This window comes from Triticum aestivum, chromosome 4D (assembly GCF_018294505.1).
Source record: "Triticum aestivum cultivar Chinese Spring chromosome 4D, IWGSC CS RefSeq v2.1, whole genome shotgun sequence".
NCBI classification, from domain to species: domain Eukaryota; kingdom Viridiplantae; phylum Streptophyta; class Magnoliopsida; order Poales; family Poaceae; genus Triticum; species Triticum aestivum.
Genome location: NC_057805.1, coordinates 42,295,451 through 42,318,232, shown reverse-complemented (window position 1 = coordinate 42,318,232; position 22,782 = coordinate 42,295,451). Strand labels below are relative to the sequence as shown.

At 46.2% G+C, this 22,782-nt stretch overlaps 1 protein-coding gene across 1 annotated transcript; it reads left to right on the top strand.

The window, feature by feature from the left end:
- The first annotated feature begins 13,552 nt into the window (after positions 1-13,552).
- On the top strand, positions 13,553-22,487 carry LOC123096045 (E3 ubiquitin-protein ligase HOS1). Its single transcript, XM_044517628.1, has 10 exons — positions 13,553-13,893; positions 14,653-15,043; positions 15,154-15,288; positions 15,431-15,600; positions 15,985-16,392; positions 16,491-16,649; positions 17,701-18,174; positions 19,492-19,623; positions 20,300-21,042; positions 22,069-22,487. The coding sequence occupies exons 1-10, from the start codon at positions 13,834-13,836 to the stop codon at positions 22,232-22,234; spliced, it is 2,838 nt and encodes a 945-aa protein (XP_044373563.1). The 5' UTR covers positions 13,553-13,833; the 3' UTR covers positions 22,235-22,487.
- The last annotated feature ends 295 nt before the right edge of the window (positions 22,488-22,782 follow it).

Below are 22,782 nucleotides of genomic sequence, written 5' to 3'. Positions count from 1 at the left end.
ACTTATATTTAGGAACGGAGGGAGTAGTATAGTACTAGTATATACCGCATCATTCTTTGCTCCTTACTACTCCGACATGTGGGAGAGCCAGCATCCGGGTCGACGTGTCATGCACCAGATTAGAGCGCGGAACGAAAGGGGGGCATCACCCCGGTCGGAGTGCCAGTAATTCATGACTATAGTGAGTGGTCATATCACAAGTCTTTCCGGCAGTAACGCGCCGTCAAATCGCACAGCCCCACTCGCTCACCCTCCTCGCCTCTCTGTCAAACCGCCTACCCGGAAACTGCCGCGCGTACTGCCCGGGAAAAGCCCCGCCCTCAACTTTTAACTATGCGAAAATAGTTCGAGCTTGTTCGTTCTATATAAATACAGTACTTACTGTATGTTTATTCACCCGTGGGGTTGCTCAATGAATGGAGGGGCGAGGAGCACAAGTGAACAATACGGTAGTACTACTAGTAGTAAGTAGGAGTCGTACAGTAGTCACCTTAAATAGAGAGTTTCTTTTCTTTAATGCCACGTACACAAATTGAAACGCTTGTTGTGGAGAGAAAAAAGATAATCACTCCACTATATATGGACGCAGGGGCCTGAGCGCTTGCTTTACTAGGGTTGCTCTCTTCATTCACTCATCCTCTCCAGATATAAACAAGACAGCGGTAACGACATTTTCTCTCTGCTCACCGCTGGTCACAGAGGACGTGCATCGTTCACGCGGTCATCGCCGCCGAGGGAGGAAACCCACAGCTGCCGGAGGGGCCCGATCCTCTGCCCGTGTCGTTCTCTCCGACGCAGCGCCGGCTCGGAAGGTCCTCCGACCCTTCTTCCTCCCTGCCATATTGTCCACAGATCCGACCTGCCGCCGCCGACATCCCCGCGACCCTCAGGTATAAGTTCTTCGAAAGCGGCCTTGCTCTACTGCCCCAGCTCCCCACGTGTCTGCATGTGCATCTTTTTCTACTCCCATCAGCTCTTCCAAAGCCACCTAAATTTTTAGTATTATTAGAGGTAAAGCTACTTCATGCATTCGAATCTAGGGCTTTGTTCAAACAACGAAGAAAGGGGGAAAGTTGTAGCATGAATCTAGGACTTGATTCAAAGAGGAAATAATATGGTGAAAGTAGTAGAGACCGGATACCCAACTGGTCTCTTGGTTGAAAAGGGAAATGATGGGAAAACGCAGTACAAACTGGATAAGGAACAGATCTATTATTGGTTGAAAAAAGGATAGAAAGTGGCGGCTGGTGGACAAGTCAACAGAGTATGTCCAGGATTAGATTTGCTGCCATCACATAGTAAAAGGTCTCCAGGATTAGATTTGCTGCCCTCACATAGTAAAAAGGCCTCGGGATTAGATTTGCTGCCCTCACATAGTAAAAGGTCTCAGGATTAGATTTGCTGCCCTCACATAGTAAAAGGTCTCCAGGATTAGATTTGCTGCCCTCACATAGTAAAAGGTCTCCAAGATTAGATTTGCTGCCCTCACATAGTAAAAGGTCTCCAGGATTAGATTTGTTGCCCTCACATAGTACAAGGTCTCCAGGATTAGGTTTGCTGCCCTCACATAGCATGAACAAACTCGGCATCACCACTTTATGCCTCCTTGTAGGTACATTGTGCTGATGCGTCCACTGTCGCATGTCCTTATACCAACCTTTTGCTGTTGTTAATGTAAGGGCGCATGTAAAATGAAGCGATCACACTGTTACCTTAGGGACATGTCTAACCAGTGTTATTGTTAATCTAATGCCTCCAGTGATAAGATGCAATTAAACTGTGTTACAAATGGCACTCCTGCTGTTTTCCCCAGTATGATAAGTAAGTTGCTCCTTTACGCTGCTGAGTGTCCTAGTGTCCCCATGGTCCCATGCCCTTAAACCAACTCTTTAGCTGCTGTTGATTTACTGTTTCTGGTAAACAAGCAATGCCGCCATTAAAGTAATCCCATATTTGAGGAATCTCATTGTTGATCGTAATGCTTCTGGTAACATGAAGCATTGCTGACGTTTTAAAATTTCTACTGTCCTTGCGTGATTGCCATGAACATAATTAAGATGCTTCTTTTCATTTTGTATATGTTTCGTATATTCTTATTGACCAACAACTATTTACTTTCTATCTTTTTGTGCAGATAGGGATATCCATTTCACCTTGTTGCTATTGTGACCTTTTGGTGAACTACACAAAACACTTTTTTGGAATGAGTGTCTTGTGCAGTTCAACTAAAATGTTACATGGGCAACATCTCTCAATTTTGGTGGAACTGCATAAAATGGTGATTGGAGTTTCCAAAATCTCCGTCAAATTCTGCTGGTAATCTCGTGCAACATTTTATTAGCCTTTGCAAGATGAGTCGTAGCTGAATGATGCAATCTTTGCTTCATTTCAGGTGAACTGCAGAAAAAGTGGCATGAATTGAATCATCGAGTGGAGCTGCAGGTTGACTTCCACTAGTGCCAGTATTATAGTAATCATGCTCTTTATTATCTGCGCTGTGCAAACAGGAATACTCAACTACAGATGTTGTGACGGTCAAGAGCATTCGCCAAGTTCTTCGATTGTATGACATGGCTAGCCAAGACGGATTTAATCCCGATATTCACTTTATCAAAAGGCTCTAATGGGTTGGTTCTGAATCTTGCAAGCTGGGAATCAGTGAGATGTGTAGGCATCTTTGTTGTACTTATTATTTGAATCTTATTTGTTGGTTTTGAATCTTGCAAGCTGGGAATCAATGAGATGTGTAGGCATCTTTGTTGTACTTATTATTTGGATCTTATTTGTTGGTTTTGAATCTTGCAAGCTGGGAATCAATGAGATGTGTAGGCATCTTTGTTGTACTTATTATTTGGATCTTATTTGTTGGTTCTGAATCTTGCAAGCTGGGAAACACGACATGATGATGCATAGGACAACAACCATAACAAACAGTTCAAACTTGGTAGTATTATCTTTGTGAAAGTGCGACAAATGTGCTGATCGTGTGCGTCCTGAGAATAATAATTCTAATTGTTATGCATGTTGATCCTGTGGCACTGATAGAACGAGCGAATGCATTGCTTGTTTTAAGTATAAATTTCTATTAAAGCTAATTAAATTTAAGTAAAGTGACCACTAACTCCTGTTATTACAGTACCAATACAGACCCGCTCGTGAACCGACGTGTGGCCGAGGGTGCATCTTCTGTCGGGCGTGCAGCGGACGAGGGAGGGGTAGTAACTGTTGTCGCCTGTACACACTCAGCTTACTGTTGAATCCAGTTCCACAAGAGCTGAAAAACGAACTACCGCCGCCGCCTACACACTCTTTCACTCGAAGAGACTCCAATGGCGATCCGAGGGGTGAGCCTGCTGGATATGGACTTCAGCAAGGAGTTCCCCTTTGAGTTCGCCGTTCAGTCCTATGGCTGCACCAAGTTGAATGTGATGTACACCAACGATACGGACTCGGTGAAGCTCTGCCTCGCCTCAGTCCTATGGCTGCACCAGGTTCTGGAGCATTCGCCCGTTTCATCGGCAGCGCCGACTGCACCTTCGCTACGATGGAGAGAAGGAAGAACGCGACGATTCGGCCATCTGGTGCAACAAGCTTGTCGACATCCAGAAGCAATACAAGATCATCAGCAACGGGCAGGAGAAGGACTCCGTGGTTGACCTCGCTGAGACCATCATCGACCCCTGATACGCCAACATGAAAGAAGACGACCTGAACACGTGGGAGGTACCTCTGAATCTAGCCTACATAACCTACGCGGCCAAGGACGCATACGCATGCTACGACATGTACAGGCAGATCTTGGACATGAGGGCGTGTCTGCTTCCCGTAACCGACGAGTACACGGACAACCGCAGCGTCATGATCAAGAGTGCCAGGAAGGTCTAGATGTTGTACTTTATCTGTTTATAAGCACATTTATCATCTGAGTGTTTCATGCATTAGCCTATGTGTCGTAATTATTTGTTTTGTCTGAAATATTTTTTTTAAGAACCCATTAACCTGATTGCTTTTTTTAGTGGCTATTTGCTTATGTATGTAAACTAGTTCACTTGTCCGTAAAAAAAACTAGTTCACTCAGCTGCCGTGCTTTGAATCTCCTTCCTCCCAACATATTCCCCTCCTCAGGTGGACCCAGCAGGTCTCTGAATTTTCTCCCACTTTCTTTTTCGATGTAAACTGAGTTTTCTCCCAATACTTTCCCCTAGAACCAACTCAACTGTCCCACGTCTAGCCTAAAAAATAATAATACCCCACGTACTATTAACTCATCAAATTAAAATGATATTTTATTTCGTAAGTTGAAAGTTCTTACAAAATAATAATAATAATTGTTTATATATAACTTGGCAAGTTAACTCCTAGTGATTGCGTACATAAGCTTGCAAAGATTTTACTGACGTGCAATCATGTGTTTATGTTTTTATAACATTTCTCCGTCTAGCCCAACATGATATTTTCACCCAGCCCAGCAAGTCCGCGGATTTCGAGAAAAATGCAAATGGGATTTAAACGGGCTGCATAGATGCTACATCATTGTTTCACCCAGCCCACCAAATGGACTAAAAAACAAATGGACTGGCTGACATGTGGGCCAGTAGGTCGAAGCCTAAGAAGACGTTGGATTTACATCCAACAACCGGCATTCTTCTTCAATCTCTCGTCTTCTTCCCCCAGCGCTGCCGGAACCGCCTGCTCCAGCCTTCGGCGTCCAGCGGCGTTGTTTTGCGCTCCTCAGCAAAACGCTACCCCGCCGACGGCCAGGCCATCCCTCCACTCCGCACCTCCTATTATTCTCTGCCGAGTGTAGGCCCACCCCGCACCCGAACCAGTCAAGTTTCCCACTCCTCTCCGTCTGTGACTCCACTGCCGCGTCTTCCCCATCTCCGGGTCGTTCCAATCTGGGGCCTCACCGTCGTCCATCGCCTCGGTGCGCTCGGCGCGGCGTGGTCAACATACGAGAGTCATCGGAAGAGGACTGTACGTGGAGAGCCTGACGGCTGGGACCCACGAGGTCCATGGTCGCACGCAAGGAAAGTTCCTCCTTATTACGCATTGTACGTGCACTATACGTGGGAAGGGCTTCTGTATTTTGCGAAAAAATGCCCCCCCCCCCCGCTGACAGGTCGGACCCACCAGCTATATCTTCGCACGCAAGGAAGTGCCTCCTTATTACGCACCAAAAAATGAATACCCCCTGCTAGCTGGGACCCACCATAGTGGGTGGCTGACTTGTGGGCCTACTAAGTTGACGAGGACGGAGGGCTTTGTCAACTTAGTCAATATGAACGATTCTAGCTCCAGTGACCATACGATGTCCATCCAATGGCCATAGTGCTTCTTCAACCTCTGGTCTTCTTGCTCCAGCCGCCCAAAGCAGCGCTGGTCGTGCCGCATGCTCCTGCCTCTCGTGGCCGGCTGTGATGCCGCGGAGGCCTCACCGCCCCCTACTACTCCCACCGCTGGCCCAGGGTATCCCTCTACTCACCCACACCCCCTGTTATTCTGCGGCGACGGCAGCCTCACGCCGCAGCCGAACCAGTGAACCCTCGTACTCCTCTCCGCGTGGGCATCCACTGCCGCGTCTTCCCCGGCTCCGCGTCGTCCCCTTCCTAGGCCTCGCTGTCGTCCACCGCCTTGGTGCTCTCAGCGCGGCGTGGTCAATGTGGTCAACGACCGACTTCCATCGGAAGAGTACTGTACGTGGAGAGGCTGGCAGCTGGGTCCACGGCCACAACCCAGTTTTTTTGTGATTTGCCAAGTAAGTCGCTTTGTCAGGCCTGTTGGGCTGCAAATCTTTCAAGACGAGGAGAGCTTCATTCGGCTGGCCGAGAAAATGGCCTATCAGTAATGAGAAATGGGATGTACATTTTTAAAACACATCAAACCGGCAATTAGTTTCAAATATCTTTTTTCATTTTGAGATTTTAAATTACATTAATTTTTATGCCTGGAGAATTTGTTGGATTTTATATTGATATACATTTATTTTTAAAATCAGTTTGAATGTGAGTCGAAATTTCGGGATTAAAAACAGTTCGGACCGCACCGAAATATGCAAAATTTCGTATAATTTTTTAACCGTGGCCACAATATGGGCTGTAATGCTAACAAAAAGAATATGGGATCCAAAAAAACCTTAAGAATTAGCAAATGGGCTGTAAATTATTAGAAATAATGGCAGATGGGATGTATGCTGTTTTCCACAAATTTGAGGCTTTCCTAAAAAAAAGGTTGACGCACAAACAGTGACTGTTGGATGTCCATCGAACGGCCGTCGTGCTTCTTCAATCTCTGCTCTTCCTGCTCCAGCCGCTCAAACAAGTGCCAGCGGGACTGCCTGCTCCCTCCTTCCTGCGGCCGGTTGTGCTGCCGCGCAGGCCTCACCGCTCCACCGTACTCCCATCGCTGGCCTAGCCATCCCTCTACTCACCCACACCTGTTGTTATTCTCCGGCGACGGCAGACGAACCAGTAAACCCTCGTACAGTCGTACTCCCCTTCGCGTGGGAAACAACTGCCGAGTCTTCCCTGCCTCCGTGTCGTTCCCTTCCTAGGCCTCGCTGTCGTCCACCGCCCTGGTGCTCTCGGCGCGGCCTGGTCAACGTGGTCAACGACCGACATGCATCTGAAGTGGACTGTACGTGGAGAGGCCGACAGCTGGGTCCACGGCCGCACGCAAGGAAATGCCTCCTTATTACGCGCAAAATAATGATTCCTCCACCTGACATCAGGGACCCACCGAAAGGGCCTCTGTATTTCGCGAAGAAAATGTTACCGCCGCTGACAGCTCGTACCCACCAGCTATATCTTCGCACGCAAGGAAGTGCCTCCTTATTACGCACAAAAAAATGAATACTCCCCCTGTTAGTTGGGACCCAGTATAGTGGCAGGCTGGCTTGTGGGCCTACTAAGTTGACGGGGACGGATGGCTTTGTCAACTTAGTCAATATGCACGATTCTAGCTCCAGTGACCGTACGATGTCCATCCAACGGCCGTAGTGCTTCTTCAACCTCTGGTCTTCTTGCTCCAGCCGCCCAAACCAGCACCGGTCGTGCCTCGTGCTCCTGCCTCCCGTGGCCGGCTGCGATGCGGCAGAGGCCTCACCGCCCCCTACTACTCCCACCGTTGGCCAGGCCATCCCTCTACTCACCCAGACCCCCTATTATTCTGCGGCGACGGCAGCCTCACACCGCAGCGAACCAGTGAACCCTCGTACTCCTCTACGCGTGGGCATCCACTGCCGCGTCTTCCCCGGCTCCGCGTCGTCCCCTTCCTAGGCCTCGCCGTCGTCCACCGCCCTGGTGCTCTCGGCGCGGCGTGGTCAACATGGTCAAGGAACGGCTTCCATCGGACGTGGACTATACGTGGAGAGGCTGACAGCTGGGTCCACGGCCGCAGCAAGGAATTGCCTCCTTATTACGTGCAAAATAATTATTCCTCCACCTGACAGCGGGGACCCACCGGACGGGCCACCGTATTTCGCGAAAAAAACGTTTGCCCCTGACTGCTGGGACCCACTAGCTACATCTTCGCACGCAAGGAAGTGCGTCCGGGCAAAAAAAAACGATTCGCCCCCCTGACTGCTGGGACCCACCAGCTACATCTTCGCTGGCAAGGAAGTGCCTGACAGTCGGGACCCACCTGGTCGAAGCGTACGTAGCGTTGTCATTCTGGTCGCGAACGTGTACGTACATATATACTGGTGGATGTAGAGGCGCGCACGTGTCGTAGTAGAGGCGCGTACGTGTCATAGTAGAGGCGCGCACGTAGCATGTATACGTACTTACAGCGGCCAGGGTGCAAGAAAGAAAATACGGCCACGTATGTGTACATACGGGCGGGGTCTTGAACGCCTACTCGCGCATACATACGGCCAGGGCTCGTGTACATGGCTGGGTCGGAACGGAGAAACAGCGTCGTCGTCGTGTTCATGGGGAGGCAACGGAATGCGTCGTGTTCATGGGGAGGCAACGGAATGCGTCGTGTTCATCGGGAGGCAACGGAACGCGTGGGAGCCAACCGCTGGGTCGGAACGGAATGCGTGGTCGTGTTCATCGGGAGGGCTTGGACGGAACAGGCGATGGAAACGAGGCCTGGCGTACCGCACAACGGAGGAAATAGACCTCCTACGTTCGGAACGGGGTCCTGTTGATCGGGAGGGGTCTGGCGTACCGCAAAACGGAGGAAACGGACCTCCTACGGTCGAAACGGGGGTCCTGTTGATCGGGAGGGGTGTGGCGTACCGCAAAACGGACGAAACGGACCTCCTACGGTCGAAACGGGGGTCCTGTTGATCGGGAGGGGTGTGGCGTACCGCTAAACGAACGAAACGGACCTCCTACGGTCGAAACAGGGGTCTTGTTCATCGGGAGGGGTGTGGCGTACCGCAAAACGGGACTCCACGGGATACTGTTCATCTCCACCGTCGACCTCCTCCAGCCTCCACGGGCTACCGTCGACCTCCTCCAGCCTCCACGGACTCCTGTTCATCCAGCCTCCACCGCGCGCTACTCCACCGGCTACTGTTCAACCACCCCTCCACGGGCATCCCTCCATCATCTATTGTTCATCCAGCCCTCCACACCACGGGGTCCTGTTCAACCACCCCTCCATGGGCACCCCTCCACCGTCTACTGTTCATCCAGCCCTCCACCACACCACGGGGTCCTGTTCATCCAGAGGCAACGCCACCGCTCACTGTTCATCCAAACCCCCTCGCAACGCTCACTGTTCATCCCAGAGGCAGCATCGATCGGCTTCAGTTAGCAGCAGTAGCGAAGGAATCGCTCGATCGGGTTCAGTTAACAGCCATCGATCGATCGCTCGGGTTCAGTAACGCGTAGCCTGCAGTGCAATCGCTCGGGTTCAGTTAGAGCCCAACGACTCGCCCGGGTTCAGTTAGAGCCAACGCCTCGCACACACGCGCGTACGTGTACGAGAGAAATGTGCATCGCTCGGCCCCCGACCTCCCACCGTAACCGGGAACTCGCCAAAATTTTCCTCGCCCTCTCTTCTACCATGGTTTTTTCCGTCATGGACGGCCCAAAGAATGTCATGCAGTTGCGTCTTCGGCCCGCCCAGGACGAAAAGCCCATTTTCTGTCATGATTTTTTGTCATAGAAGTAGGAGCCCACCACATCTATGATGATACCGGGTTTTGTCACAATTATCGTCATAGAAGTGTCATATGTATGACAGAAAAAAAATCGTTCGGCCCAAAATGTCATGGATGTGTCTTTTTTTTGTAGTGGTGCCACACGCCTAGTTCTTACCAGCCCCTGCATCGAGTTGCAAATATGAACAACCGACCCGGTATCAAATACCCAAGAGCTACTACGTATGTCAGCAAGGTAAATGTCTATAACATATGCAACAAGTGTGCCTTTGCCTGAAGAAGCATTTCCGGCCTTCTTGCCATGCTCTACAAGCCACTTGCTACAGTTCCTCTTCCAGTGTCCGGTCTCCTTGCAATGATAGCAAATGGTCTTCGAGTCCGGTCCAGACTTCAGCACAATGGTGGAGTTTACCGTCTCCGTACCCTTTGCCTTAGCCTTTTTCTTGGACCAACCCTTCTTGAACTTAGCCGATTTCTGCACCATCAACACTTGGTGCGTGCCTTTCTTAATATCCTGCCCTGCCACTTTGAGCATCCCATGCAATTCAGTGAGCTTCTTATCCAAGCCATGCATATGATAGTTCGAGATGAACGTCCCATAGCTGGGCGGAAGAGAACCCAGAACCGCATCAGTAGCCAGCTCATCCAATAGCGGGAAGTCCAACCGATCCAAAGCTTGCACGTATCCGATCATCTTGATCACATGTGGGCTTAGTGGATCACCTTCCTCCAGCTTGCCATCCATCAAGGATCGCCAGACGTTGAACCTTTCGGTCCTAGCCTGTGTCTGAAACATGCTCTTGAGACTCTCGATCATATTGTAAGCCTCAAAATTTTTGAAATGCTGTTGCAAATCGGGCTCCATACAAGCCAGCATCAGACAAATGATCTCCGTTGATTCATCAACGAGTTTCTAGTAGGCATTCTTAGTTGTGGCATTAGCATTTTCGGCAGGTTCCTCTAGAAGTGGATCCTCTAGAACATGTTCCTTTTTATTGTGCTTGAGAATAATTCTCAGATTTCTATACCAGGTGGTAAAGTTCGTTCCATTCAGTTTATCCTTCTCCAGAATTGATTTCAATGCAAAGTTGGGTTGAGCAGGTGGTGCCATTGATCTACAACAGAAAATATGCAATCACTAAGCAATGTGTTTATGTAGAGTAATTCAAGCCTAAACAGAAATACTCCCACTGAAGTTAGCATCCCTCCGCAAACTCTCCGTGATTCAGGATCCGACTAGCACATGCGACTAGTGAGCTTTAGCATCACTGCTAGACAACATGCCTATCCGGTAAGAAACTCCTTGCTAATCGTATCTCTATATGACTCCTGTCGATCGGTAAGGTATCTCATACCCCGGCTCCCAACCTTCTTTGCCACAAGGCTCAAAACCGTTTTGATAGCCTTGTCAAGTTAACCTGAATGCAGTGCATGGCCGTGTCCGACACGAACCCTTCAGTTCAAGGACACCTAGTAGCACCCCAATTATATGAGCCCACTACTAGACGTACTTGACGTGCGAAGGTGCAACATCGGGGATGGAAATTCGCTTGATATTTATGAGGGATCTTTCCACCATTTTAACATGCATAGAAACAAAGAAGCATAACAATCACAAATAAACACATATTGTGAAATGGTATGGCTCCTTCATGGATGTTCTTCCAGGTCGGCTCCGACTCCGATGACCATCTAGGAACTCCATCTTGTTTGTCACGCCAGGACGCCAAGCCACCAACCCGATCTCTATTATCCAACTACTAGAACTAGTAATGAATTTTACATAGAGAATCACAAGTCGACACGCAGGTCGTTATACATTATAATGACAACACTTTGGCTCCTGCCGGCTGACAAACATGACACGCAGGCCATGTATAAATTACACACATGCATCACATACACATGAGCCATACTATTCACATCAAACCTGCAAAACAAAGTTACGCATAGAATCGCATTCTACCGGTTTGAGTGATCGTGTACGAAATACAAGGCGCTACGCACACGGCAGTCCCGCTAGTCGGTTAGCGGGCAGGGTTCGAAGGGGCAGCGCCCGATGTTTTCGGAAATCACAGATCATATCTGAACTCCGATCACGCCGAATTTTCCGATCTGGCCGATCTTATCGATCATCGCGAATCCTATTCGAATTTACGTTTCACTATTAACCCCGATGGCGGATACCGACCGGTAGGGTAGGTTGTGTCACGACCTCATCGATTCTGATCATCAGAAAACATAGCCACGTCGATCCCCATGTGCAGTTGATCTCATCAATCGTGCACATAGCCGATCTGATAAATGACGACAGATCTCATCTGCGCCTCCACATATCTAATATGCTTACGATCTGAATCTCAATTCTATAGCAGATGCTCTGATACCACTGTTGGTTTCTACGGTAGGGTGCGTCGACTGCAAATTAAAATTTTCCTACGCGCAGAACAACCAGGAACATGCTACGGGAATGGATCACAGATCGTTACCACTAGACGCGCAGTGTCGTGCAGCGGAAGAAGATTTGGGGCAGCGCGTCCGCGTGGATCGTCTCCTCCTCGTCCGATCTCCCTCGAACAACCGGTCGTCCGATCCCACGTACAAGTTCGCCGGAGCGGCGCAGGTGCACCGCCTCTAACGGTATCCGTGCGTGCAGGAGGAACACCGTGCGATGGACTGCTAGGTCCGATCACACAGTCGGCGGCGAGTGGAGGTGGCTATTCGCAACACATGCAAACCCTAGTGACAATGGCGAAACGATCCACCAAATGAGTGTGCCGCACCTCCACTTTATATAGGCGTCCGTCGCGGGCTCAACACTTGGGCCTCGCACGGACCCTAAAGCCCAAAATCTGTTCGGCCGGGATCCGAGTCCGAGTAGGATCACATCTGACATGTGGAGTCTGATCCGGCCTCACAGGTTCGTTCCCTTAAGCGCGCGACCCCTTAGGTTCAAGTCGTCTTGGTCGCAGGTTAGATCACCTCTGACCTGCTCGGCTGGTAGCGGCCTCTAGCAAGGCGTGCCAACCATCAAGTAGACAATGAAGCTGGTTAGGCGAACCTGTACATCACACTTCTATTCCTTTTTCCACACGATATATGTTGTCGGGCTCAAGGCGAGTCTGTCATCCTTGTGCTAGCCCGACCTCTTTCTCGTTCCAGTGATGCCGACCACAAACATGATTATCTCATAATCCTTATCGCATGGCCATGCTTATCCTGATCGGATCACACGAGGGGCCCATAGTATATCTCTCATGATCGGAGGGGTAAATCCCATCTTGCTCGACCATGTCTCGCAGCATGGGTTTGGACAAGCCCGAAACCTACCTTTGTAACTATCCAATCACGGAGTAGCGTTTGGTCGGCCCAAAACAGGTCTGTCACCACCCCGAGTACATGTGCCAGCTCAGGTCTTAGGACATAGAACGTATGTTGTACTAGAGACTCACAGATGACATATCGCTGCGTCTCATAGTTGGGTCTGTCCGACTCAGACCTTATCTCGACTCGGATCCGACTACGTCGAATCCGACCAGATCCTTCCAAGTCCATATTATCCGGTTAGTATCCAATGCTCCATGGCTAGTGATACCAAGCCATCGACCATGTCACATGCTAGTCTAGTCGGCTGCGCGTCCACACAGCCCTTTCGACTAGGGACCTTTTAGGACAGTCATCATACATCCATAGTCCCACAAACAAGTCACGTACTTGCTGATACACATCATTGATAATGTCCAAGGACTATCTTTATTCATAAACACATAGGAAATATCATCATACATGATTGCCTCTAGGGCATATCTCCAACAGTCACCCTTTCACCCGCGCGAACATTACCAATAATGGTTTTTGAAAGCGCTTTGAGTCGCCCATCCAAAAAGATGGGAAGTCTTGATCGGCGAACGTACTTGGGCCGGGATGATCCCCTAGAAGTGCAGGCTGTCGAATCACTATATATTCACCATGGCGTCGATGCAAGATTTCACCCCCACAAAAGAATCAAACCAACAAAAAAAGCTTCACACGGCAACATAAGCTCATCAGATCCGAATAATCGGATCAGCGAGGACAAAAAACTCTCAAACCTCATGACACCGCCAAAAGAACGAGAGGAAATTTCTTCTCGCAAAACTATGATGGTCACTAGACGTTGACGAAGAACATAAAGATCTTGAAGATCCGAGGTCCCCTCACCTCTCATAACCAAGATGGCAGCCGGAGACGAGGAGACCTAAATTTCTTAGATGGTGATGACGACAGCGGCAAGGGTACACCTTAACTAGTGATTTCGGCAGTTCTCGGAAAAAGAAAGAAACGCCGGCCGGTCTATAATTGGGCCAGCTAGGCCGCTTCCTTGGGCCGGCCAGCTCCGTCAAAAAGAAAAACAGCAAGCAGGCCAGGGCGACGAGGGCATCCTGCGGGCCTGACCGGGCTGGAGCGCAGGAGCCGATCCAGTTGCTCGCGAAATGCCTGTTCGTCTGGTCGAGACCGCGAGACGGCGACTCCGTGCCCTAGGTCGCCTTTGACAGATTGCTTAGCTCCGCCACTGCTGCCAGCCGCCTCCCCCCGGACCGGCCGCACTGCCGCCGCGCCTCCCCCTTCCCGGCTCCTCCATCTCCCTCGCCGGGCGCCACTCTCTCCCCCGCGAGCCGCGCCGCCCGGAGCCACGGTTGATGCGGTAGCAAGCCGTGGGTGCTGGAGAGGGTTCGCGGATGGAGGCGCTCCCTTCGTCGCCGAGGCACCCTCCCAAGTACGGCAGCGCCGCCGTCCAGGTCCGTGCTTCTGTAGCAACGCCCCCTCGCTAGTGGAATTTGGTTACCTACAGCTTCGAGCCAGCCGTTAGCACCCGTATCTGAATCCCGCCCCATGGTAGAATAGCTACCGTCTGCAGATGTCGGTTTCGGTTCGACTCACCTGCCAGGGCGCTGGGTTGGTCAAGAGTAAAAGGTTGTGGTCACCACTCTTGCATGTTGTCATCGTCCTTAGTTGGTAAATGTAGTTACCAGTTAGTAGTACAAGAGGGTAACACTTGAAATGGGCCGATTCGGTACGGAGTCAGCTGTAAACACATGAATATATTGCTAGCATTGCAGAGCACATCCCTTGTAGCAATCACATGGTGGTTATGCAACGCAGTAGCTACACCACCTGCTAAGCTCAGTTTCTTCGCGACTAGTTGTTACAAAGGAATTGGCTTGTCTGAGTCGCTGTGAGTATCTTTCAGTTGTAGGGATAGTTTTTGATTTGTTCTGAATAAACTATTGCACATGATCCATTCGCATGTCAAGCTGCTTAACTGTTTGGCTGCACATGTGACTTCAACATTTTTTTGTTTCTTATATTTCTCATAATGCTCATTTAGTAAATCTGTATGGTGTAAATTAATTAAGTGAATACAAATACCAAGTTCTACTGATTTATATGTTTGTCTTTTGAACGAGCACGGTATATAGGGTTTAGGAAATAAAAGCATATTTCTATGTGGTAAAGTGTTGTGGCTAGTTACTGAAAAATGAAGTTTATGTTGGCAGAATGCTTTGGAGCAGTTGGCGTCCATTGATCTCATTGAGCTGAGCAAGGAGGCTAGAATTGAGCACTGCCGTGCAACTAGGGACTTGAGTAGCTGCGGCCGCTATGTGCAGCATGTGCTTAACTCATGTGGGCATGCATCGTTATGTGCCGAGTGTAGCCAGAGATGTGATGTCTGCCCAATTTGCAGAAGTCCAATACCTGATAATGGAAAAAGAGTGCGGCTCCGCCTTTACCACAAGTGCTTGGAGGTCGGCCTTATCTCTAAGCAGCATGATGAAAGGTTTCAGGAAAAGGAAGGCCATGGTGATCCTGTTAACATGGACGTCCAGCGGCTGCATTCCTTGTTTGATGTTGCGCTTCAGAATAATCTAGTTTCCCTGATTTGCCACTGTATCCTCTTTAGAAGGCTACTTTCGCTTTAGGCTGATAGACACAGTTTCATCTTAATTGTTTACATAGTGTCTTCTCTTTTCCTTCTGTTACCTTGACATTTAGACCAGATATAACAGATGTTTGTTTGGATGAGAATGCTGTGTCAAGTGATCCACTTCTGGCTTTTCTTTTGGACGAGGTGGTCATCAAGGACTGGTGCAAGAGGGCTGTTAAGGCACTCATATCAGAGATATGCACGATTTGTATCCACCAATGTTTAACCAGTTCCAGTTACAGAATTTATATATTTTTGACTAGCCTTTCATCTCTTCGTGCAAGCACAGCCATGCATGTTGAGGGAGAGGCAAGATTATATTGTTAAATAACACCTTAACCACATCTTAGATAGATCTGGATTAGAGACGATGAAGTCTAAGTTATCCCAGATGCAAAAGTTTGCAGTGCAGCTGTCAGGGATATCCACTGTTGTTGAAGCTATGATCGCATCTTTCAGAGAGGCAGCTCATGTAAATGACCTGCATCATCTCATCGAGAACACAATGAAGGCAAAGCAGGTCTTATTTCTTAAATCCATGGCTATTAGGGCTTTTATGTCACTGTCAACAATCTAAATATTAAGTTCTGCTATGCATGGTAGTTGGGTTTTGCTATGAGTTGATTATGCTGGGAGGTGTAGATTCATTCAACAGCTTACTTTCTATTCATGGGTTGCGTGAATCGATTTGGATACATAGCTCAAGTAAGACTGGAATATGGACAACTACAACTACATTTATCCATCTTTATCTTCTCTTTCCCTTTTTGTTTCTCTTATCTTTTTCATGTATGTTGATCATCAATTGTTCTTCACTGAAATGCTTTAGAAGAAAAGTAATCAGATGTTTCTTACACCATCATTATTTCTTCCTGAAGTGTTAATTTTGGAGTTTTTCCTACAGCATTTGGAAGCCATGATATGGTGCACCAGGCATGAATTTCTTGAGAAAATTTGCTCACGCCATGCTAGTTTTGCTACTTGGAGTGCTGATGTGATTGAAAGGAAAAAGTCTGCAGAGGAACGACAATGGCCTGAATTCTCTGGTAAATCATCAGGTCACAACGAAGTCAACCAGGGTATACTTTTCATCGAGCAGGCACTACAAAACCTTGGGGGTCAACAAAGTTATAGGGATAATGAGGAAGAAGCAGAAATCACATGTCTGCAGAATGAACAATCAGCATTTGAGTTCTCTTATACAATTGATCAGTTTAGTGTCAATAGTTACCCATTTAAAAACTTGCGTGAGGCAGTTGATGTACTGTTTCTTCACGGAGGATCTGACATGGTGATTGCAAAGCAAGCAATTGTATCCTTTTTTGTTATCTGATAGTGAATTCAACATTTACAATGCTACTCACAAACATTGAAACATGCTACTTTTTTGGTTTCCTTGACATTCTTTAGTTCTTATACTACATATTTGATCGGCATTGGACCAGACCAGATTCAGAATGGAGGTATCTGGTGGATGATTTTGCTGCTACATTTGGGATCTCCTGTAGAACGTTGCTCGAATGCCTAGTATTCTATCTTCTGGACGACCACTCTTCACAGGCTCTGGAGGTAACTGATTAACACCTGTCTTCTGTCGACATGATGTTCTCAGCTATGGTGCATGGGTTGTGCATATATCTGATTCCTTAAATGTTTTCTTTGTCCAAGTCAAATAGTTAATTATATTTTCCTATTTTGCCTGTGAAGTTGAGTTTGACATTTATTTGAGTGATCTGCACCGCTTTTTGAATTACCTGTCTTTCATATTTGATCAAAGCTATTCACATTATATGGTGACAATTGCTTCAAACTTACTTATTGTAGAAGACCCTTTTGGGGTGATTGGGCTGCCTAGTCTTTGGGTGCTGAAGTAAAGTAGAGCTATTTCTCATCATATCTTTATTTTATTGTTCTGTTCAGTTGCTTTGGAGGACAATATTTTGAAAAGGAGAGGGAGAGTGCTTTCAGTAGTTCAGCTGTTAGGGTGCCATTTTAGCATTTATCTAGGGAGTCTGTTAGTCTATTGGGTTTGTTTTCTGCAAGTCCTGTACAGTTTTGCACTCACTTTTGGACTGTAATCCCATGAAACAAAACTTGCTTATTTGTACAAAATACATTTGAACTTCAAGCTATGTGGGGTCTAATCCCTTGGAACCAGTTTTGCACCCCCTATTAATTTAGCTACTCATACAGAATTTATATTGTTACCGTACTGAATAAGCATGTAAATGGAGATGTGTATTGTGTTGAAACTGTCCCTTTAGTTTCTGCCTTTTACTTGCCCTCCACTGAATTGTTATTTCCAATATATGCTGCTTAAGGGTTAAAACTATCATTTATTTTATGAATTCCAGTGAAGTGTCCCTTTCCCCTTTTATGGTGTGAGTGACATCAGAGCTTGAGTTCTACTTGTATATACTAAACCTGCTTATTCACTAGCAATTTGCTTAAAACAATCATTTGTTCTATGAATTCTAGTGAAGTCCCCCTTTCCCCATTTATGGTGCAAGTGACATCGGAGCTTGAGTTCTACTTGTATATAGTGAACATGCTTATTCAGTAAATACTCTTCTTTTAGTCAATTAACTTTCATTGTGATGCACATCTACTCTTTGTGCAGGAGGCATGCTCTCTTCTTCCTAAGATTTCTAGCAAGGAAACACATCCAAAGATAGCACAAGTTCTTCTGGAACGTCAGAAACCTGACGTGGCACTGGTCGTGTTGAAGTGCACAGGGTGTGATAGCTTCTCCGCTACTGCAAACATTGAGAAAGATGGACTGTTATGTCTTAGTGAGGCAGTGACTGCAATCCGTGTAAGAATTGAATATGGCCAAGTAACAGAAGCATTTATGTTCCATAGGAGCTACTGCTCTAGGATAAAAGAGCAAAGACCAGCAGATATGATGCATCATGTGGAGGTGATGATGGTTGAGTTTTGTGAGATCTGCATTGAACGAAATATTGTTGATAGAATAATTGATCTGCCTTGGGATTCTGAGGAAGAGAAATATCTTCATAAGTCCCTCTTTGATTCTGCTCGTGAGGCGCCCACAGGGCCATGTGGTAGTCTGCTTGTTGTTTTCTACCTCCAGGTAAATTTTCTGTATGCTTGCATATTCTTTTTATCATTTCAGTGTACTAAGGTCATCAGGGATTCAGGGTCACGAGGAAATGATACTGTAGGTTTATGAAATCTAGTGTAATGAAATTTCATTAAATCTCTTCTGTTTACTCACATGCTACTTCATATATTAATAGCCATGCACATCTTTCAGACATGGAACAGATACATATAACAGTTAGAATCCAAAGCGGTTAAGCCTAGCTAGTGCAGCATTTTTTCATGAACACAGAAGTTCATGTATACTACTATTAGAGATTGGATATTGTACATGCAAGGGTGGGTGCTACTTTATGTTTTAGTTACTTGTGCCTATCGAAAATTTCTCAAAATATGAAAATGTTCATATTAGAATAGTGCACCTGCATTAAATCATGCGGAAGTGTGATCAATGTGCCCTGAAAAAGCACACAAAAGATTCTAGTTATTTTTTAGAACATCGCTGGTAGAACCACCTGTCTTTCTTGAACAGTGCACAATGCATTGTATTTTTGCTGAATTTTTGGCTGGTGCACTTGTTCCAACATAGTGAAAAAAGCACACAAAAGATTCTAGTTATTTTTTAGAACATCGCTGGTAGAACCACCTGTCTTTCTTGAACAGTGCACAATGCATTGTATTTTTGCTGAATTTTTGGCTGGTGCACTTGTTCCAACATAGTGAATCAATGAATTTTGTAAGAATGTTCCTAGATGCGGAAGTACCTAAACCGTAAATTCAAGCATCCATCCTTGCATGTAGGTTTTCATTTTCCTATTATTAATGTACATAAATCATGGTAGCAAAGAGATAATATGTATATTTATAAAAAATATAATGAGAAGAGATTAATCAGTGGTGTTTGATGTTACTGTTAGAAGAAATGATAAATGGGAAGTTCGTCCCCACGTTGTCTCTTGTCTGTAGGATACTTTTCTTGCTTCATACATGTGTTGTTATAATGCTTCATGGATATTTTCACTTTTGGTGCCTAAAAGCAACTTTTACTTTGTTAAACTCATATATGATTTTGATGTTATGGTCTCTGTAGATGGCACTACCCTTGAGATTTTTGTATGTTGCATTTGACTGGACTGTTATTTACCAAATTTACCCTACACTTCTAATTATTGTAGTCTAGTTGAATTTGGACTAATGGAGAATTAAATAGTGCTATTGTCAGTTCAGTTTGAAATACTACCATGGGCTACTGACATATGCATATATTTCCAACTTTTCATCATAAGGAAACATATCAGTAGCTAATTTGCAGAGGACTTTCTGTATTTTTTTCTGGTTGCTCTTTTAGCGTTATCGGTACTTGGAAGCATATGATGTCCATCGTAGTCTTCAGAACTTTGAGCAAAACACACTGGAAACTGCCAGTGAAGAGATTGCATCCAAAATCAGTACAATTGCTCGGTGGAGAGAAGGTTTGGTGGTAAGTACTTCCATACTTTGGTTTTGTCTCGGCATGCATGTCTTGTTTTTATTTTATTTTATCAGGAAAGTGTTTTTTGATTTATTCTCTTCGTAATAATATGCATCGCAGTTGCTGAACTTGATTTAATGACTACTCCCATATTCTTTTCAGATGTCGTTTTAGAATGTGTGTCCTATTAAAAGCTTGATAGCCAATGTACTGGAAACTATATTTGGAATTGGCATGTGCACATGTTACTAGATTGGTCATAAAAATATTCTTATTAAACATAATTAGGAACTGCTGGAGCTCTTTATGACTCTGCCGGACCACTCTGAACCTCCAAACATGATATAGTGCTACTAACACGCTACCGCCTACATCTGTAAATACAAAGCATTTTAAAAGGTGTACTATCAAACATCCCTGACCTAGATTGATTATGTCAAAATAGTATCAACATATTTGTTATGAAAAGTATTTTATGATATAGCTATTTCATGCCAACATATTTATTACAAAAAGTTCTGAAGACCGTGCCAGTCACAAGCGTTATGTATTGTTGAGTAGAGCAAGTATAATTTCATTTTGGATGGATGAAAGACGCCTATTTTCTTCAAGACATAATCTGCTGCACTATATGAATTCTTTAGATGTATACACAACACTCAGTATGTTGTACGTGTCTTTACAGGCTAAATGCCTTGAAATGCTTCCTGAGGTCCAGAGGGAGGATGTGAGGTCCATCAGCAGCGGGGACCAAAGTCAGTTTGCCATCCGAACCATGCAAATGTCTTCTCCAGTTAATCCTGTTGTCAAATCAGCCAGTCCTACCATTGGATTGAGCTCGTCCTTCACCCCTGCTCTTCAGAATAAATCAAACCCTCTCCACTCCAGGAATATCCATGGGCTGACTGATTCTGGTGCTCTTATCGGTAGTGTCCGTTCAGAGTTTGGCAGAAAGGTTCCATCTATCCTCCAATGTAGGCCAGTTCCCCCAGCGACACCTGCATCCAATATGAGATCCACTGCAGGGAGTATATTCCCCTCTCTGGGTCAAAATGGTGAGAATCCATATTTAAAGGGGACAAGAGAACTCGGCTTTATGAAAGGAGAGCCAGGTTTTAAAGAAGGAACCAAACCTGCTGGTCATGATTCAATTCCTATGTATTTCAACTTGGGTGCTGGCGATACACCTAAGAAAACCCACGGAACAAGTTTGGTGAGGACTGAGCGCAACAAAAACACTTTCTTTCAAGGAAAAGATTCTGTCAGAAAGGGAGAGTTTGACTTTGGTGTACGTGCTGAGAAGCCTTTCATCTTAAGTGGGACTGGGGCTGGTCAAAATGGCCAAACAAAGGTATCTGATAGTGCTGGATTTCGTCGTGAGAATCATATGGAGAAGACAAAAGTTCTAATGACACCGAATATTTTGAGGTAATCTTTGTTGTGTACAGTTGCAATATGTTTATTGTTTTACTTGATGTTGCTTATTTAGTTACTACCTTTTGACAATTTGCACAGTAATTTCTGAGGGTTGATACGATTTAAAAGCATAGTCCCATAGGGCAAGGGTTTAGAGTAACTGGTACTTTATTTGGTAACCCTGGTTGGTCAATTGAGAAGTTCTGTATGAAATTTTAAGCTCATAACATTATGTGTTGGGTAGTGCCAGTTTTACTGTTTGTCCATTTGATTTTAAAATTTAAAATATGTGTACAGTTTTACTTTTAACTATCCTGGAGCTGACTGCTGTTTCCTGGTGTGGTGTTGATCTTTGTTGCTGACTGTACTAGGTCTGTCCCTTCTGTCAAGGTGGCCAATTTGGTACTCCTTCCGTTCACAAATATAAGATGTTCTAACCATTTTCTGAATTGAATGTGTGTAGACATGTTTTAGTATGCTTGTTCACTCATTTGAGTCCGTATGTAGTCCATATTGAAAATATCCAAAACATATTTGTGAACGGAGGGAGTACATCATACCTGGTAGATAACGTGGAAATTTTTCAGGCAGACAATATAGTGCTGGCCTGATTTAAAAGAAATAAGTTTTACATAGGAAGAGTAAGGGCTTGTTTGGTCACTTGTCATACTTTGCCACACTTCTTTGCTGATTTTTGTGGCTGACAGATCAGTGGGCACACTCCTTGCAAAAGTTTGCAGTGAACCAAATAGGCCCTAGCACAGAATCAGATTGCATCATGAAACTTCAAACAGCCTAACATGCTGAGTCAAAGTTTGCAGTGAACCAAATAGGCCCCTAGCACAGAAATTGGGCGAATCGATGTAAATCACAATGTAGATTCGTAGTTCTAATGATTGCAATGGATTGTGGCCTGGACTGGCACGGCCTATCGTTTGTTGTAAGGTTGCCTTCACCGGTGGTTACTTGAAAGACTTGAACCTTGTGGTGGGCACAGTAATTAACACTGAAGTGTTATTCTTTCTCTGTTGTTTGAAGCTTGGGCAAGAAACCCCCGGTTGGTGAAGGAGCAGCCGGCCAAGGCGGGTCAAGGTGGAGGTCCGACGAGTCGAGTGAAGACGAAGATGAGACAAGAACTGGCGGGTACATGGAGAGCGGCGCTTCCCTTATTACCCGAAGGCGGCCGAGATTTCCCAGAAGATGATGTATCCTCTCAACTGTATTCCGATTTTCCAGTCTCCCTTTGAATGTGAACATTAATTTGTGTTGGCCGTGAGCGAGAATCGGAAATAACCTTGGAAATATTGCACCGCCATGGCCGCAGTGATATGCAAGGGAGCTAGAGAATGAAGAGGTGCGTGCGTGCTTGGAGTATGGCGTAAGGCGCTGCTTTGTGCGCGAATTTTGTGGCACACACTTCGTTTGTACAGTACTATATTCATTTCCAGCGAAGAAAACGCCACTGGTGGTTTCTAGGGGCATCCGGTAGACGATGACGCGTGCCAACTTGGAACCAGACGGAACGGATGTATATTGTATGACGGTTAGTGGCAACATGGAACGCGACAGAAAAACGGGTAATATCTCTCTGGGTGGACCACTCGTTCCAAGATGGACATGGCGGTAACAGACGATGGGATCGAAACGTCGGGCCGGCTCGTGCCCCTGCTGATTGGTACTAACAGACAAGGCGTCGGCGTCCTTTGATGTTGCTCATTAGTTAGCTGCATTTGGTGAAGGTTTATCTGTACT

Bases quoted from the DNA above. Each gene is read 5' to 3' on its own strand.
- LOC123096045 (XM_044517628.1), top strand. From the start codon at position 13,834: ATGGAGGCGCTCCCTTCGTCGCCGAGGCACCCTCCCAAGTACGGCAGC. The intron at 15,044-15,153 runs GTATCCTCTTTA...CATTTAGACCAG, and splicing joins AGTTTCCCTGATTTGCCACT to ATATAACAGATGTTTGTTTG. The intron at 16,393-16,490 runs GTATCCTTTTTT...GACATTCTTTAG, and splicing joins TGATTGCAAAGCAAGCAATT to TTCTTATACTACATATTTGA.